The sequence below is a fragment of the Conger conger genome, chromosome 4 (assembly GCF_963514075.1).
Source record: "Conger conger chromosome 4, fConCon1.1, whole genome shotgun sequence".
In the NCBI taxonomy this organism is placed as follows: Eukaryota; Metazoa; Chordata; class Actinopteri; order Anguilliformes; family Congridae; genus Conger; species Conger conger.
This window is the reverse complement of record NC_083763.1, coordinates 11,223,622-11,239,605: the sequence shown is the minus strand read 5'-3', so window position 1 is coordinate 11,239,605 and position 15,984 is coordinate 11,223,622. Positions and strand designations below refer to the sequence as shown.

At 50.4% G+C, this 15,984-nt stretch overlaps 1 protein-coding gene across 6 annotated transcripts in view; it reads left to right on the top strand.

The window, feature by feature from the left end:
• Positions 1–15,984, top strand: part of tcf3b (transcription factor 3b) — a 47,833-nt gene that overhangs the window by 22,008 nt on the left and 9,841 nt on the right. For all 6 annotated transcript variants that reach the window (XM_061238450.1, XM_061238445.1, XM_061238449.1 and 3 more), the window contains 8 exons: positions 4,663–4,736; positions 5,377–5,452; positions 6,729–6,769; positions 6,889–7,021; positions 8,263–8,312; positions 13,356–13,455; positions 14,136–14,272; positions 14,786–14,936. In XM_061238450.1, coding sequence (XP_061094434.1) covers positions 4,663–4,736; positions 5,377–5,452; positions 6,729–6,769; positions 6,889–7,021; positions 8,263–8,312; positions 13,356–13,455; positions 14,136–14,272; positions 14,786–14,936 — 762 coding nt within the window. The remainder of the gene's footprint in view (positions 1–4,662; positions 4,737–5,376; positions 5,453–6,728; positions 6,770–6,888; positions 7,022–8,262; positions 8,313–13,355; positions 13,456–14,135; positions 14,273–14,785; positions 14,937–15,984) is intronic.

The window sequence follows — 15,984 nt, the reverse complement described above, 5'->3', positions numbered from 1 at the left end:
TTTTTTTGCTTGCTTTTCTCATTGATTTTGAAAAAAGAAAAAGAGAAAAAATAATGTTTTGATTGAGTTTTAAATGTCAAGTCCCTATGTGTCAAGTGAAGGCACTGGCGTGTAATGAGCTCTGATTGGTTAATCACCATCAATCAATCACTTGTCTGGAACCGGTTTAGTGTGAAGGGTCCCCGTGAAATTGCATTGTTTTAGCTGGGGCTGGAAATCTGTCGCCGGGCGGCTTTTCCAGGGGTTGGTAATTTCAGGAGACCGTGGTTAAGCGGCCATCTTTAGAGGGGCAAGAGTGAGTGATGGGTGATATGTTGCCTTATGTGCCTTTACCCCACTATGCAGTATAGTATATTGAATATGATTATTTCAGTTTGTCAATTTGTCCAATTTCTTTTGGTCCCCTAAAAGATTGTTTTGTGGGGAACATATGTTTAAAAAAAGAGACAAATTCCTACATGGTTCACCCAATATGTATGTTAAAACTTTCAGCTGAATAAATGAAAGCTGAAAGCACTTTAACCACATAGAACAAATCACCATTTCAACTGTTTGCTGGAGTACCGAGCGAAAATAACAAAAAAGAGTCTCTGTCCAAATACTTACGGACCCCACTGAAACTTGACCAGAGTCTGACATAAAGTGCAGGGGTGCACAGCGCGGGCCCCTGGGATGCTGTGGGATGTCCCGCCAGCTCCCGCTCTTGATTATTTGTATAACCCAGGTCGTGTATCTGCTCTGATGTGTGTGGTGAAGCCACAGGCTACAGCTGGACACTGCATACGGATCCTGAGCGAAAGCATTTTTAATACGATCCCAGATATCGCAGCGAATCGTCGGGAGTAATTGGTTGCACCAGAAACTAGCAGTCTCTCCAGGACTGGAGGTGTGCACCCCTGAGTTTGGGGTTTGGGGGAATGTATGTTATGCTTTTTATCCTTATTAGCACGCCCGATTATTAGTTAGTTTTTGTTTTTGTTTTTTTTACCCAGTATGGCTTTTACTATAAAAAGCAACTTCGATGCATGTGTGTGTGTCTGTTGCTTAGTTTCCCATGCAATAATGACTTGTGTAAGAATTTGTGTGAGGATTTTTACCACAGATGCCTCTTTCACCGACTGCATTTTTGCTGAAAGTAACTGGCACGGAAACATTTCGTCTGAACTGCGAGTTATTAATGCGTGACATCGGCTTAACCCCGGCACCCCCTCTCCTCGTATAAGTGTTTTTGCTCTCGGCCTGTCCCGGCCTGTGACACGAAGAGACTTCTCGTTTAGCCTCTTCTCAAAGCCAGAGGTCTCTGCCACAGCCAGGGCTGTTGTATTCCCCCAAAGATTCCTACGCGGTTTAAATCCGCTAACCGTTTAGTCTCGATGGCAGTTGTCGCATTCTCACCCAATTGGCTAATGTTGCGGTGGTGTATTGTCATGTTGAGCACCAGGCGGGAGAAGCTGGCGCTCGCCAAGAGTTGGCAACGGTAGGTTTCGGTTAATTTCAAAATTCTCGCTCGCTAGCGTTCCGTTGAAAACCATAGAGGCGGGCGCGGTGACCACATCACTCTGGTCTGATGCTCACTGCTCTTCAGAAGTGTCCCAACAAAGTTCTAGTTTATGCTGAGCTGCTAAGGTTGTTTGAGGCTTCTCTTTGCAGTAATGGCGCCGAAGATTTTAAAAACTAGTACGAAGCCGTTTTGTCATGTCCTTTTAATTGTCGATTTGTTTTACAGCACTTCGTTCTGTTTTGCCGAACTTGGTAGTTTGGGGAAAAAATGTTTCCGTTGAAATAGCGTGGATAATGAGGGCGAGGTGTGCCTCTACCTCCAATCCAGATGGTCTGGGGGGGGGGGGGGGGTAGGTCTAATGTTACCAGTGGACACAAAGATTATCATGTTGTGGTCAGAATTCGGGTAAAAATTGAATTTCATACCATTCACCAGATTTCACAGGGGGGTGGGTGTTCACGGTCTGTGTTACATTTTCTTTTCTTTTTTTTCTTTCCCCCTCTTTTCCCACCTCCACGGATCAGGCGGGGCCTCATGTATTCTACAGCAAGCGTCTACTCATCATATTAGATGTGTTTTAATTAGGAATGTAAATTGAAAATCCTTATGAATATGTATGTGGAAAAAGTAATTAATATGCACAATTAAATGTCACTGTCCCCTTTTTCTTCAACACCCCCCCCCCCCAACCCCCTCCCTCCCCCACACGCACTTTATTTCTCTCAATGCGGTGTTTTATTGTCTACATTGGCCCCATTTGATTTGTGGAAGTTTCCCCTGTCCCTCTTGTGTCCTTCCTACTTTGTCCCTCTTCCCCACCCTTACAAGGGCGGTTGATATCCTGGGTGCTCGCTACCTGCAGGTTTCCTGTACGTCTAGTTCAGGAGGAACTCTATGGTATCTGCTGCTTTTCAGCAGCTCGTTCGCCTCGCTTCTAATTGCCTCTGAGTTAATTACTCCGCGCAAGTGTGGTAAACAATGTAGTCACTGCATTAATTTCCTTTTGAAAGAGCTGCGCGTGTCTAATTCCACGCCGATTTGAATTTGGGATGCATTTTTAAAATGCGTTTTCATGTCAAAATGACCGGTTCTAAATGAGTCAATATGGGTCTAATTGCGTATGTTGGCAAGAAATCTTGGAAATGGCTACCAGGCTGTATATTTTAGTATTTTTTTTTTTGGTGATGATGCCTTTTTAGCATTTAGAACCGATTTATCCTCGCCGTTGTACGCTGCCAATACAACAGCAGTCTTTCCTGTGCCTTATACTCAAAATCCGCAGCAGGTGTGGTAAAGATTGAATCATTCGTACATTGTCACCGTGTATTTTTTATTTTTTTTTACATTTTGTTGTTTCGGCTCCAACGTCGACGTGCGCCTGGCAGCTGACTGGCGCGGTGTTTCTTCGACGGTGTGAATTTCGGCGGGGGAGGGGGGGGCTCTGAGGTTGGGGAGAAACGGAGGCTAGCGCTCTCCTCCTTCACACCGCGCCGGTACCAGCTCCATAGATCACCGCTGTCATGGCGTATGTAGGAGCACGCACCGCTCTGTTACACTCATCACTCATCCACCCCCCCCCCCCACCCCCCCACCCCTCTCCGCAGTTGCTGATCTTGCTGAGCTCCCCCCCCCCCCTTCTCCTCCACCAACCCCCTCCTCCCTCTTTTTTTAATTAGACAACAAAATCAAAGGAAAATATGAATATTCATAAGGTAGCCACATTAATATGCACAATTATGCAAATCAGTATGCAATTAAGCCTCTTCTCTCCAGAGAGTGGCGGCAGTGCTAAAACGAGACGGGGAGGGGAGAGGGGTTATTAGAAATTTCTGCTTCGCCGATCTTTAAAATGTTTTCTGCCTCTTTTTCTGGCAGTCTCTTGAGCTCGAGAACCGAACATACAGGTTTGAGTTTCCGTTCGTACAAACACACACACACACACCCACACACACACACACACACACAAGTACAGGTCTAAATGTACATGCGTGTGAGCGGATGGGTGTACATTTCCCAACGCGGTCGAGTGGTAGGAACAGAACCAGGAACAGGGGCGGGGGGGGGGGGGGGGGGGGCGGTCGAAAGGAGGGTGCACTCACACCAGAACTCGGCGTCCTGTTCGTCTCGACCGCACACACTCCCTGTTCTCCAGCGGTGGGAACGTGCGCAGAGTCTGCCGTGCCATAGCTGCGAAAAAGTTCCTTTCAACTCCGAGACTAGCGCACTTCGCAGTACTGCAATGCTACAGTCAACTTTGTTTTTTTTCCCTCGTTCTCGTTTTTGTCTGCTCAGCAGAGCAACAACACCCCCCCCCCGGTATCTACCTTAAAAAATGCATCCTGTCCCCATTCCTCCTGCAAACAACTGCCTTTCTGCTCATTAGCTAGCCTCTTTACGGCTTTTATGGTATCTATGTAAATGATGGATGGGCGTAATATGAAATGGAAATGATGACTTTGATGTGTGGAAGCCTCATTGCAAAATAGACTCTCTTTTTTTTTTTTTTTCTCTCGGTGAAGGATCCATCTAAAACACCGCCGTGAACATAAGGCTGCTTAAATTGATATGCGTCCTTGCTGCCATTCCCCAGTTTACACACCTTTGTGGGGACCTTGCTGTTCTTTCGCGGTTTACACACCTTTGTGGGCCGTTGTGCCGTAAATTAGCATCTCGTCGTGGGGATGTCCTGTGGCCAGCCTTGCGTGACCCTTTCCCTTACCCTGGTTAGTAAACCGGGCGGGAACTGGCAAGGACCGGGCCCTTTGAAAGACACAGGAGCATTCAGGTTCTGGGCCCTGTCTCACAATGCAGGATTACTCTGTTGGTTGGATAACCGCACTGAGTTAAACCTGGAGCCCTCCCAAATCTGGAACATGGACTGAGGTTTCTGGGAAGAGCTATTCCGGGTTCCACTTGGCGCAACTTATCCATCTATCTAGCTTTGTAATCCTGCTTAGTGAAATACCCTCCCCGGTGTTCAGTTCAGTGTTAGGCGAGTAACCTCTATTGATCAGTGCGAATGTCCGTTGCTATGCCGACCCAGACTGAATATCTGAAATGTCTATTTGAGTCTTTGCCCTCTTTCGTTCCGTGCTGTTCCTGGGCTGTTTGTTCTGTGCGCTGATGGCAGTTCTCCTTGTGTGTGTGTGTGTGTGTTGCAGGTTTGGACGAGCGCAGCGGGTCTGGATCGTGGGGTCCCGGCGAGCAGAACAGCCCCTCCTTCAATCAGGCACGGGTACGAAACTCCGCCAAAAAATCGGGCAAACGGGTTGGCGAGATCCACCTGCGCGCTGCGTGCGCTCAAAGAGCCACCGGTGTATTGGTGCAATGGGCTGAACGTTTCGTGCCTCTGACAGAGGGGACGAATGGGGACTCGTGCTGAAACGTGTGACCTTGGCTCGCAGTGCGGCGGTACTGCCTCACGCCTTCGCATTACTCAGCGCGTGGGATGGACGGGCCGGGGGTTACAGCGAGGGCCGATCCGTTTCAGGATTTCGTGCCAACTTTTGCTCAATTATTAATAATTACCTCGGCCGTATCTCGATCTGACATTTGTACGAGCCCCAGTTGCAGCGGCCGCAGACTGCACGTGTATCCTGAAGACTTTACTGTGCTGAAGTACACGAGCGAACCAGCACGGTTTATAGAGCTGTGACAGAATAAAACTACTGTAATGGGTTGGAACAACCAGCACGCTGCCAGTCCCTTAAGGACCGGAGTTGTGCACCCATGGCCTATGCCCAGGAGTGAATTAAGTGCATCATGGGTAATGTAGTTTAAAGTGCTGGGTGTGTTTGACTGGTGATGATGTGGCTGAATTGAAAGCATTGGTGAGGTGCAGTGTGGGTCCTCACCTCTTCTCTCTCCCTCCGCAGGGCTATGGGGAGGGCTCTCACTACGGTGAGCATCAGGAGCTGGCCTCTTCCCCCTTCCTCACCTCAGGGATTGTAGGTAAGCTACAATGGTAACTCCGGAAACCGGGGCAGGTTAAAGGGTGACATTCGATGGGCTTCTTATTTTTTCTTTTTTTATTTCGGGTCTGTCCTTCTAGAACCGAAGATCAGGATTAACGTGTGTTATACCCATGGTGGGCTGGAGTGAGTGTCGGGTTATAGGGAGGGAGCTTGAGTGTTCGGTTATTGTGAAAGGGCGAGAGGTTTGGTTTATATTGAGAGAGATGGAGTGCCGGGTTACAGAGGCTCCGAGAGTTGGGTCAAAACCTTGGTGAGCTTGAGAGAGCAAGCGAGAGGTTTGGGTTGTAGTGAGAGATGGAGTGCTGGGTTATAGTGAGAGATGGAGTGTTGGGTTATAGAGGCTGAGAGGGTTGGGTTATAGTGAGAGGGATGGAGTGCTGGGTTATAGTGAGAGATGGAGTGTTGGGTTATAGAGGCTGAGAGGGTTGGGTTATAGTGAGAGAGGGAGTGCTGGGTTATAGAGGCTAAGAGGTTTGGGTTATAGTGAGAGGGATGGAGTGCTGGGTTATAGAGGCTGAGAGGGAGTGCTGGGTTATAGAGGCTGAGAGGGTTGGGTTAAAACCTCGGTGAGCTGGAGTGAGCGAGCGAGTGCCAGGAGCTCCTGAGGCTCAGCAGCCCATGATATTGGGAGGAGGGGGGGAGGAGGGGGGAGGTTAAGGGCACTGGAGCACAAACTCTCCCTGGGGGGGGGGGGCTCTGGCCTGCAGCGTCCCCCCAGCTCAGCAGGCAGGGAGGGGGGCACTTTAATTACCTCTGTGCCATTTATAATGTGGCAATTTGTCATTGATTTCCTCTCACTCCATAAATGTAACACATACAATAGGCAGAAGTCCATATGCTCGCACTACTTAACCCAACTGGATGAAATGCGGGGGGAACAAGACATTTAAAGATTCATCAAAAATGCAATGTGTCAGATTCCTCTCGAGCTGCCACGACGGCCCCATGGCGCAAGTTATAAATGCCCCTTATTAAATACAAAGGCAGTTTGTCAACGGGAAAACCTAGATCGCCTTACGGCGGAGGACGCCTCCTCCTTCCAAGACCAGTCCTTTTCCGTGGGTGGAAAAATCAGTCTGTGTTCATTATTCTTCACTGGATTTGCTTGGAAGTATTCATCATAATGAAACCAATCCAATCCAGTCATTGTTGTACTACTGTCTGTTCTGTTGCTGTTATCAGTGGAACGGACACCCTAGTTTTAGTGGTCACCGCCTGACCTGGTTCTGTTTTTGTTTTGTTTTTTCCTGTAGGTAAAAATGAAAGGGTACCTTACTCCTCCTTTGGGGCTCAGGTAAGAGCAGAGAACACTTCATTCAGTGTTTTTCCTCCATATTGAACATGCGTATGCGTACGTGTGTTTTCTCCATATTGACCCCGCCCTATTCCACCCCCCCCCCCCCCTCTCCCCAGCCGGGTTTCCTGCCCAGCGACATGGCGATGCCCAGCCCAGATGCCATGTCCCCCTCCGGCATCAAGTCTGGCTCCCAGTTCTACCCCTCGTATCCCAGCAACCCCCGCAGGCGGCCCTCGGAGGGGAACGTGGGTAAGCTCAGTTCGGGTGGGGGCGGGGCCTGGGGCAGCTCTCGGTTGCGGTACATAAAGGTATTTATTAGGGATTTCCCCGATGCCTGGCCTGTGTGGCTGAAGCTGAAATCCACGGTGAGCCCGTGGATCTATTCCCCATGGGCACAGCTCAAGTAGCTTTAGTGTATCTCAGGGAGGGAGGGATTCAGTAGACTGGTCATTCCCGATCGGAATGACCTCTAGCGGTCTTCAGTCCTGGTCCTGGAGAGCCACGGGGCCTGCTGCTTTCCCTGTTCTCCTTAGTCGGCGACCAGTTTAGATACAAGAGACGGACAATGCGACTCAGCTGTGTAAATAAACTGCTTCAGCTGGTCGATCGCTGAGTATGAGCACAAGGCAGGAAGAACCTGTGGCCCTCCAGGACCAGGGTTGAGGACGTCTGCACGAGTGACTCCTCTGTAGAGGTGGGAAGACCAGGGGTCAGAAAGTCAAGGTCCTGCTATTCTTCCACCCGTCCGATTTCGCTAATTGGCAAACCTCCTGGCTGAAGAATTCCGATGTTTAGCGGTTTGAACAAAAGGAGTTGTACTTTCCGAGCCAGGATCTTTGCACCTCTGCTCCTCCGGGCAGTTGGACTCCTGCGGGGGCAGGTGGGGGGGTGGGCTGGGGGCAGCTGTGTTAGCGCTGCGTTAGCGGTCTCTGGAACGAGGCCGTCCGCTCCCCGGCCAGCAGACTGCTGAATGAGGTGATGTCTGGCTCCCTCTGTTCCAGAGGGCATGTGTGCGAATGCAACCGGCCGTCCCAAATTCACAGAAGAACAACTGTGCACAGAAGGTTCTTTAGTAAAAAATAACTGCTGGAATTTGACAGCGCTAAGGATTCCCGCACGTAATTATTTGAAGAATGCTATGGAATGTAGCAGACTGGTTTTGTAGGGGTATTTGTTTGAACTAACCCCCCCTTGATGTAAATTCATTGTGTTGAAAGTTTCATTTATTAAAAACACTGTTTTACACCCATGCTGTTAAATCTCCAAAAATATAACTTCAGCTTCACACTTGTAGTGTTGACATGTTATTCAGAGATGAGAGCGCACTACAATGCAGTTAATTTTGGGTGTACCCTAATATCACCTTTTTAAAAAATGTAAAAAACACCTCCGGTTATTTTAAGTGATTAGCACAAGAGTATATTGCCACACTGCGGACAGCAGATAAATGATAATCTAATGGCAGTGTTATTTTTTTTCCCCCTTTACAGACACCCAGCCAAAAAAGATCCGGAAAGTTCCCCCTGGCCTGCCGTCCTCTGTAAGTGCCCCAATTTCTTCAACCGCCATTTTAGCTTCTTTAAGCCTGAATAATACTTCTTATATTGCAAGAGCCTTGCAACAAGTGTTGTATGACAAAAAATATTAGACTGAATCAAAAATTTCAACTGAAAGAAGTGTCTTGCGTCACTTTCTCAGTGTGGCGTACCTGTAGAATTTTATGTGACAGACGCAGTCTTACTTTGTCAGACAGTGTTGATTGGACCGCTAGATTAAGCACTGAAACTCCTTGTCATGGATAGGCTAAATGGGTATTGGTGTCTTGTTGCCGCAGAGGCAACAGAGCCCTCATAACAGACCTTCGCCGAAGTATAAATGCAAAACTTTGTGCAACTTGTCGAGAAGGCCATACAACAAAGTATCAATTGGGCTGAACTGTCTAGGATGCCAAGAGGGCCCACCATTTCCGTTTCATAGAGTGCGGCATTAGTCATCTGGTGGATGCTCCCTTGTTCCAAAAAGCAATGTACAGCACATCAGCTGGTTTTTATTGGCTATGGTGGAGCGAATAAATTCACTGATGGGTGGACCTGCAATGAGTTAGCAATCATTGGCATGTTTTAGCCAATGAAAAGGTGTTGCTCTCCCACAGCAAAACAGTGATTGGCTCACATCATGGAGTTAGTGATACTGATGGCGTATGCTAGCACTCATTTTTTAGCTTCTTGGAAGTCTTCCATCGCTAGTTTAGCTCTGTGTTTGTCTTGGACTGTTTTATGGTCTGGTTTATGGTCTGGTTGTGGTATATGTGAGTGTGTCCTGCTTCATGCTCCAGGGTCTCTCTCCCCTCGGAGTGTGACCCAGTTGTGAAGCGCTGTGGTCCCAGACCACTCTGTGTCTGAGCCCAGATTAAGAGCGGCTAACGCCCCACTGCTCTTCCTCCTCTGTCTCTATAGCCTGGGTAATGGGCATTAACCTCTTCCTGCAAATCCCCTTCCCAGCATCCCCCCTGTTTCTCTCTCTCTCGCTCTCTCTTTTCCCTCATTCCCCTCACTCACTTTCTCTCTCTCTCTCTCTCCCTCATTCACTCACTCTTTCCCCCATTTCTCCCTCATTCCCCCACTCACACTTCCCCCTCTTCTCATTCCCTCTCTTCTTTTCCTCCACAATCCTCCCTCCCGCTCTCTCTCCATCTCTCTCTCTCCCTCCCTCTCACTCTCTTTCTCCATCTCTCCCGCTCCCTTTCTCTCCCCCTCTCTCTCACACACAGCTTGCTTCCTCTAATCCGCACAGTATACCTGTGCGTTGAGGCAGTGGATGCGTCAGAAATCCCTGGGTTAATATTGCACATATACTCTGGCTGTAACCCTTTGTTGGGCTGTGTGTGTGTGTGTGTGTGTGTGTGTGTGTGTGTGTGTGTGTGTGTGTGTGTGTGTGTGTGAGTGTGTGAGTGTGTGAGTGTGTGAGTGTGTGAGTGTGTGTGTGTGTGTGTGTGTGTGTGTGTGTGTGTGTGTGTGTGTGGCGGCGAAGCCTCTTCTTCGCAGTTAAATGCTTCATTACGAAAACGCTTCGTCTCGCAAGCGTACCTCCCACTGATGTTTAGAATGGAACAGCGGCAACATCCTTCATTTATTTAATTTAATTTCCCTTTGTTTTGAACTACCGGTACTCCTCGTTCCCCCTCTCTCAGCTCGGGTCACATGGTTCTGTTTGACCAGGGCCGGCCGTGTAAATGTTCCCTTCAGCTGCGCCGCCCCGGTATGCGGTCTGTCGTCTCCCGGGCGTTGCGTCACGCTCCCCACGGACCCCGCAGCGGTTTCCAGCCCTATGCATTTACCAGAAGCCCCGGAAAAAAAAAAAAACGCCTGGCCGCCCCTAACGCCTGCTTGTGGCAACACGGAGACTTCTGGAGCACTGTTCCCAAAAACAGCCTGCCCCCCTCACTTAGATACTGGCTTTGGACCTTCCCCCCACCCCCTCGTCTGTGTGCTCCATGTCTGCTTGTACCACCTTCTCCTTTTCTCTCACCACCTTTATTCTGTCGCTCTCATTTCTTTCCCCTCAATCTCGGTTAGGTCAGTCCTTCTATTTTTCTCCATCCCCCCCCCCCCCCTCCCCGCCACCTCCCACATTGAAACCTCTCTCACCCTGCTTCCCCCTCCTCCTCCTCTCCTCCTCCACCCCCCTCCCTCCCTCCCTCCCTCCCTCCCTCCTCCTCTGTTCTCCCCATCCCCCTCTCTTAAGCCCAGCTGCCTGTGGAGTTGGACGGGCTCCAGGAGCGGGCAGATGGCTCTGTAATTAGAAGTGCATCTCTCCGTTCCCTTTCCACTTCTCCCTGTTAAATCACATTACAGGGAAAAAGTCAGCGGCGGATTTGCATTCTCTCGCGCTGTTTATGATTCCGTACCCCCCCCCACCACCACCACCACCACCCCCCCCCCCCCTGTACGTGAGAGGGGGAGAGCGGACGGTGTCGGAGTTGGGGGGGGGGGGGGGAGGAGGAGGGGTTGGGGCTCCGCACATATCTCCGTGCCCCCCCGGGTCAGGGGTTTTCGACACCCCTGGCACACGAGGTGAAGTGCGAGAGGCTACCTTTCGCCCGTAATCCCCCCAGGTTCACACTGCTCCCAGAACCGGGCGGAGGAGGCGAGCCAAACCTCCCCGAATATCCAGCTCTTAGTCACGTCGCTCTCCAACCCGTCCCACCCCCCCCGGCTGGAGAAGCTAACGCCGCTAGCGCTCTCTCAAAAACGGCCCCCTCCGGGTTCTCTGAGGCAGGTCGAGCAGCGGCCGTTCATATACGCCCTCTGCGTGTGCGTTTCCAGTCCGTCGAGCGGGAATGCCATTCTCCTCCGCATTTTTCCGGTCGAATTGGGGAAATGGATTCTTTCCGATGGCCGCCGTTCGGGCCGGAGTGCGGAGGACTCGTCTTAAGCCGAACATCCAGGGAATCTGACAGCTGATATCCGGGGAGAATGCCGGGCATGTTAGCCGAGCGCTAATGGGCACGGCTAAAGCGTTTGGGGGTCAGATAATCGGTATTTCCTGATTAATCAGGGGGAACTGAGGACAGGTCAAGGCCCCGCATAAGAGCCCGTGAGAATCCGTAAAACGACTCCTCGCCTGTCTTCTAACTGAAGACAGAGACACGGGCCTGTGTCGTCACCCACAGACTTTTCCACGGGCTTGTGAAAAGCGTTTTGAAACCGTAGAAGTGCAGCTTTTTCGGGCGCCATTTTGTACAAATTGGAGCCAGAGATTCTGATTTCACAGAGTGCAGTAGGGAAACTGGAAGCCCTAATGTAGGCACGAAGTCCAGAATGTGGCTCGTCCAGTAAGCGTGTAAGAGAGAGATTTTCCCCAGATTCGTCCACTAAAGTAGTGCTCTATTATCCTAATGAACACAATAACACAATACAATCGGTGCATAGGGAGACAAAGACATCAACAATTGCAACTACAAATGTACATTGCATTGACGTACTTTGAGAGGGGTGGCTGAAACCCAAATGAGCTTCGAATTAGAAGCCCTGTTTTGGCCGCTTGGTTGGAGCGTGATATTTTGGCCGCTGGCTTCCACCCGGGCCCCGCGGCGCTCTGCGTCGAGCGCGAGGTCGGAGAGAGGGCCCGAGGCGTGATTCGATTGGCTCAGGGGGAAGGAGGAAGTGCGTGCTGGGCCAGGGGGATTGTGACAGCGGCGTTCCCAGCGTGGCCTGACCGCCGCCCACCTCTCCCGCGCACGCTGGGCCCCGATCCGCTCCCGCTGCCAGAGCACCACAGAGCAAAAGCGCTTTAATACAGCCACGCGTACCCCAGAGCACCACAGAGCAAGAGCGCTTTAATACAGCCACGCGTACCCCAGAGCACCACAGAGCAAGAGCGCTTTAATACAGCCACACCTACACCAGAGCACCACAGAGCAAGAGCGCTTTAATACAGCCACACGTACCCCAGAGCACCACAGAGCACCACAGAGCAAGAGTGCTCTAATACAGCCACGCGTACCCCAGAGCACCACAGAGCAAGAGCGCTTTAATACAGCCACGCGTACCCCAGAGCACCACAGAGCAAGAGGACTCTAATACAAGCACCACAGAGCACCACAGAGCACCACAGAGCACCACAGAGCACCACAGAGCACCACAGAGCACCACAGAGCACCACAGAGCACCACAGAGCACCACAGAGCACCACAGAGCACTCTAATACAGCCACACGTACCCCAGAGCACCACAGAGCACCACAGAGCAAGAGCGCTTTAATACAGCCACACGTACCCCAGAGCACCACAGAGCAAGAGTGCTCTAATACAGCCACACGTACCCCAGAGCACCACAGAGCAAGAGTGCTCTAATACAGCCAAACGTACCCCAGAGCACCACAGAGCACCACAGAGCAAGAGCGCTTTAATACAGACACATGTACACCAGAGCTCCACAGAGCAAGAGTGCTCTAATACAGACACATGTACTCTGGAGCACCACAGAGCAAGAGCGCTTTAATACAGCCACACGTACACCAGAGCACCACAGAGCAAGAGCGCTTTAATACAGCCACACGTACACCAGAGCACCACAGAGCAAGAGTGCTTTAATACAGGCACACGTACCCCTGAGCACCACAGAGCAAGAGCGCTCTAATACCAGCGTATGCACAAACTGTGTTGTCATGCTATATGACAAGATGCATATAATCTGTATTTTGCAGGTGTGTGTTATCTGTCTCTACTGTGGCTCTGGGTGGGTGTGTATCTGTGTCTCATGCCTGCGTGGCATTGACTAAAACAACCAAATACACAGGCTTGTTCGCTGCCACATGTCGATTTTTTGCAAAGGAGACCCGAGTGCTGTATTTCTGTATCTTTTCCAGTCTACAATGTTCTGTTCGTAGACTAGCACCTCATAATGCACCGAGTACCTCTCACATTCACTCCGGGCAAGCCGGGGTAGCATCCCTGCCTTTCCGTCGTCCATCTTGAAACCACACGTCTGTGTTAGCGGCGGCGTTTGGCTGTCCCTTAGCCCGCGGCGCCGTCCTGCCTGTGCGAATGTGACACTGTGACACCTCTCCCGCTCCCCCGCAGGTCTACGCCTCCGCCTCCAGTGAGGAGTACTCCAGGGACGGAGCGGGGTACCCCGCCCCCAAACCTGGCACCGTGTACCCCGGGTCCTTCTACATGCAAGGTCAGTGCCGCCGCCCCGACGTCCCCGTCTGTCTGCGGGAACGAGAGCCTCTGCTCTTAATCTGCAGTTTGTTTACCCAGTCCCTGGTTGAGCTGAAGGGAGTTAAAATGGTTGGTTGAATTAAAGGTACGATCAGTAAGATTGTTACAAAACCATTGTAAATCCCTTCCTGTCATTGAAAAAGGCTCGCTGACATGTTGACTCACGCTCTGCCTGTGTTTATAGTCCTTAAATTTGGGTTTCAGAATATAATTGATGGACCGACACTCTGTACCAAAACATATAGCTGTACAATGATTCATGCTCAGTGGTTACAAATTGGTTCTAATTGCCACAGCCAATGGCATGTACCTTTTAAAACGGTTGTATTTATTCTTTATTTTGCCAACTTTTTCATTTGCTCATTCTGTTTGGCAAAAAAAAATTCATTCTTATCAGACTAAAGAGCGTAAAAGACGCTAAAGAGAAGAGGCAGATATTTGTCTACATCACAGAAGTGCTTACAGTGTTTTACAGTCTGGGCGAATTGAAATGTAGGCAGGGAATAATTGGACTGTAATTGAATTTGACAGTTGGATTGGCATTGTTGTGCGAAAAACAGCTGCTCGCTGAAGAATGAGCCGGATTGTTGTTTTCGGTGGCGTTGCGCTCACCCCCTCCTCCCTCGTTGCGTTTGCCAGAAGCCCTCCACCCCTCCCCGGACCCCTGGGCCCCCTCGGGACCCCTGGGGCAGCCTGGGTACTCGGCCATGCTGGGGAACTCCGCCCACATCAGCCAGCCCGGCCCCTTCACCGCCATCAACCCCCAGGACAGGATGGTGAGGCCCTGCCCGCTCCTTTCCAGCCCTTTAAACGCGCGCGCGTACCGCACCGCTTTCTAGCCTTATAAACGTGCGTTCGTACCCCAGTGTAACCGGCCCTGTGCCTGGAGTTGTGTTGTCGCGATACTGCAATTGTGACTTCAATACAATACCAGGTTTGGTAAATGAACATCCAGTATTAGCCAGTTAGCTTTTTCCTCTAACCTGTGCAGACTTGGGACAAGTTGGCAATTGTAGATTGGTCTAAATCCTCCTTTTTTTTTTTTTTTTAAACAAAAAAAATGTATGTCTCATTTGAATGTCTGCAGTTTTATCTAGCTATAGGGCTGCCCGTCTGGACCTTAACAAGTCTTAAACTTGTTTGTATGCTTTGTAAGCTTGTATGTTTGGATTTGGGCCTGTGCCGACAGGCTCGTACAGTGACTGCAGCGGCGTGGTCGCAGCACGTTTGAGCCCAGCTTTACCCCCGGCTCGCGTGTCTAATCCCGCTCCCCTCTCTCTTTCCCCCAGAAGCGGCAGCCCCTGCCCCTGTCCCCGCAGAACTACCCCCTCCACGGCAGCGAGGTGAACGGTAGCCTGCCCGCGGGGTTCCACTCGAGCTCCGGGGGCTACGGCGTGTCCAGCCACACGCCCCCCGTCAACGGCACCGACGCCATCATGGGTACGGCCCCCCACGCGCTCGGGCACGCGGTCCGTTTAGCGCTTAGCGCTGGGTTATATAGAGTTTAACAGAGTCTCAGTCGGTTTAGCGCTGGGTTATATAGAGTTTAACAGAGTCTCAGTCCGTTTAGCGCTGGGTTATATAGAGCTTAACTGAGAGTCTCAGTCCGTTTAGTGCTGGGTTATATAGAGCCTAACTGAGGAAGTCTCTGTCCGTTTAGCGCTGGGTTATATAGAGTTTAACAGAGTCTCAGTCGGTTTAGCGCTGGGTTATATAGAGCTTAACTGAGAGTCTCAGTCCGTTTAGTGCTGGGTTATATAGAGCCTAACTGAGGAAGTCTCAGTCCGTTTAGCGCTTAGTGCTGGGTTATATAGAGCTTAACTGTGGAAGTCTCTCTGTCCATTTAGCGCTGGGTTATATAGAGCCTAACTGAGGAAGTCTCTCAGTCCGTTTAGCGCTTAGTGCTGGGTTATATAGAGCTTAACTGAGGAAGTCTCTGTCCGTTTAGCGCTTAGCGCTGGGTTATATAGAGCTTAACTGAGGAAGTCTCTGTCCGTTTAGCGCTTAGTGCTGGGTTATATAGAGCTTAACTGAGGAAGTCTCTGTCCGTTTAGCGCTTAGTGCTGGGTTATATAGAGCTTAACTGAGGAAGTCTCTGTCCGTTTAGCGCTGGGCTATATAGAGCTTAACTGAGGAAGTCTCTCTGTCCGTTTAGTGCTGGGTTATATAGAGCTTAACTGAGGAAGTCTCTCTCTCCGTTTAGTGCTGGGTTATAGAGCTTAACTGAGGAAGTCTCTCAGTCCGTTTAGCGTTTAGCGCTGGGTTATATAGAGCTTAACTGAGGAAGTCTCACCGTCTGTTTAGCGTTTAGCGCTGGGTTATATAGAGTTTAACTGAGAAAGTCTCTCAGTCCGTTTAGCGCTGGGTTATATAGAGCTTAACTGAGTAAGTCTCTCAGTCTGTTTAGCACTGGGTTATATAGAGCTTAACTGAGGAAGTCCCGCAGACCATGGGTCTCAAAAGGCCCACTTTAAAGGCCCACTCGGTA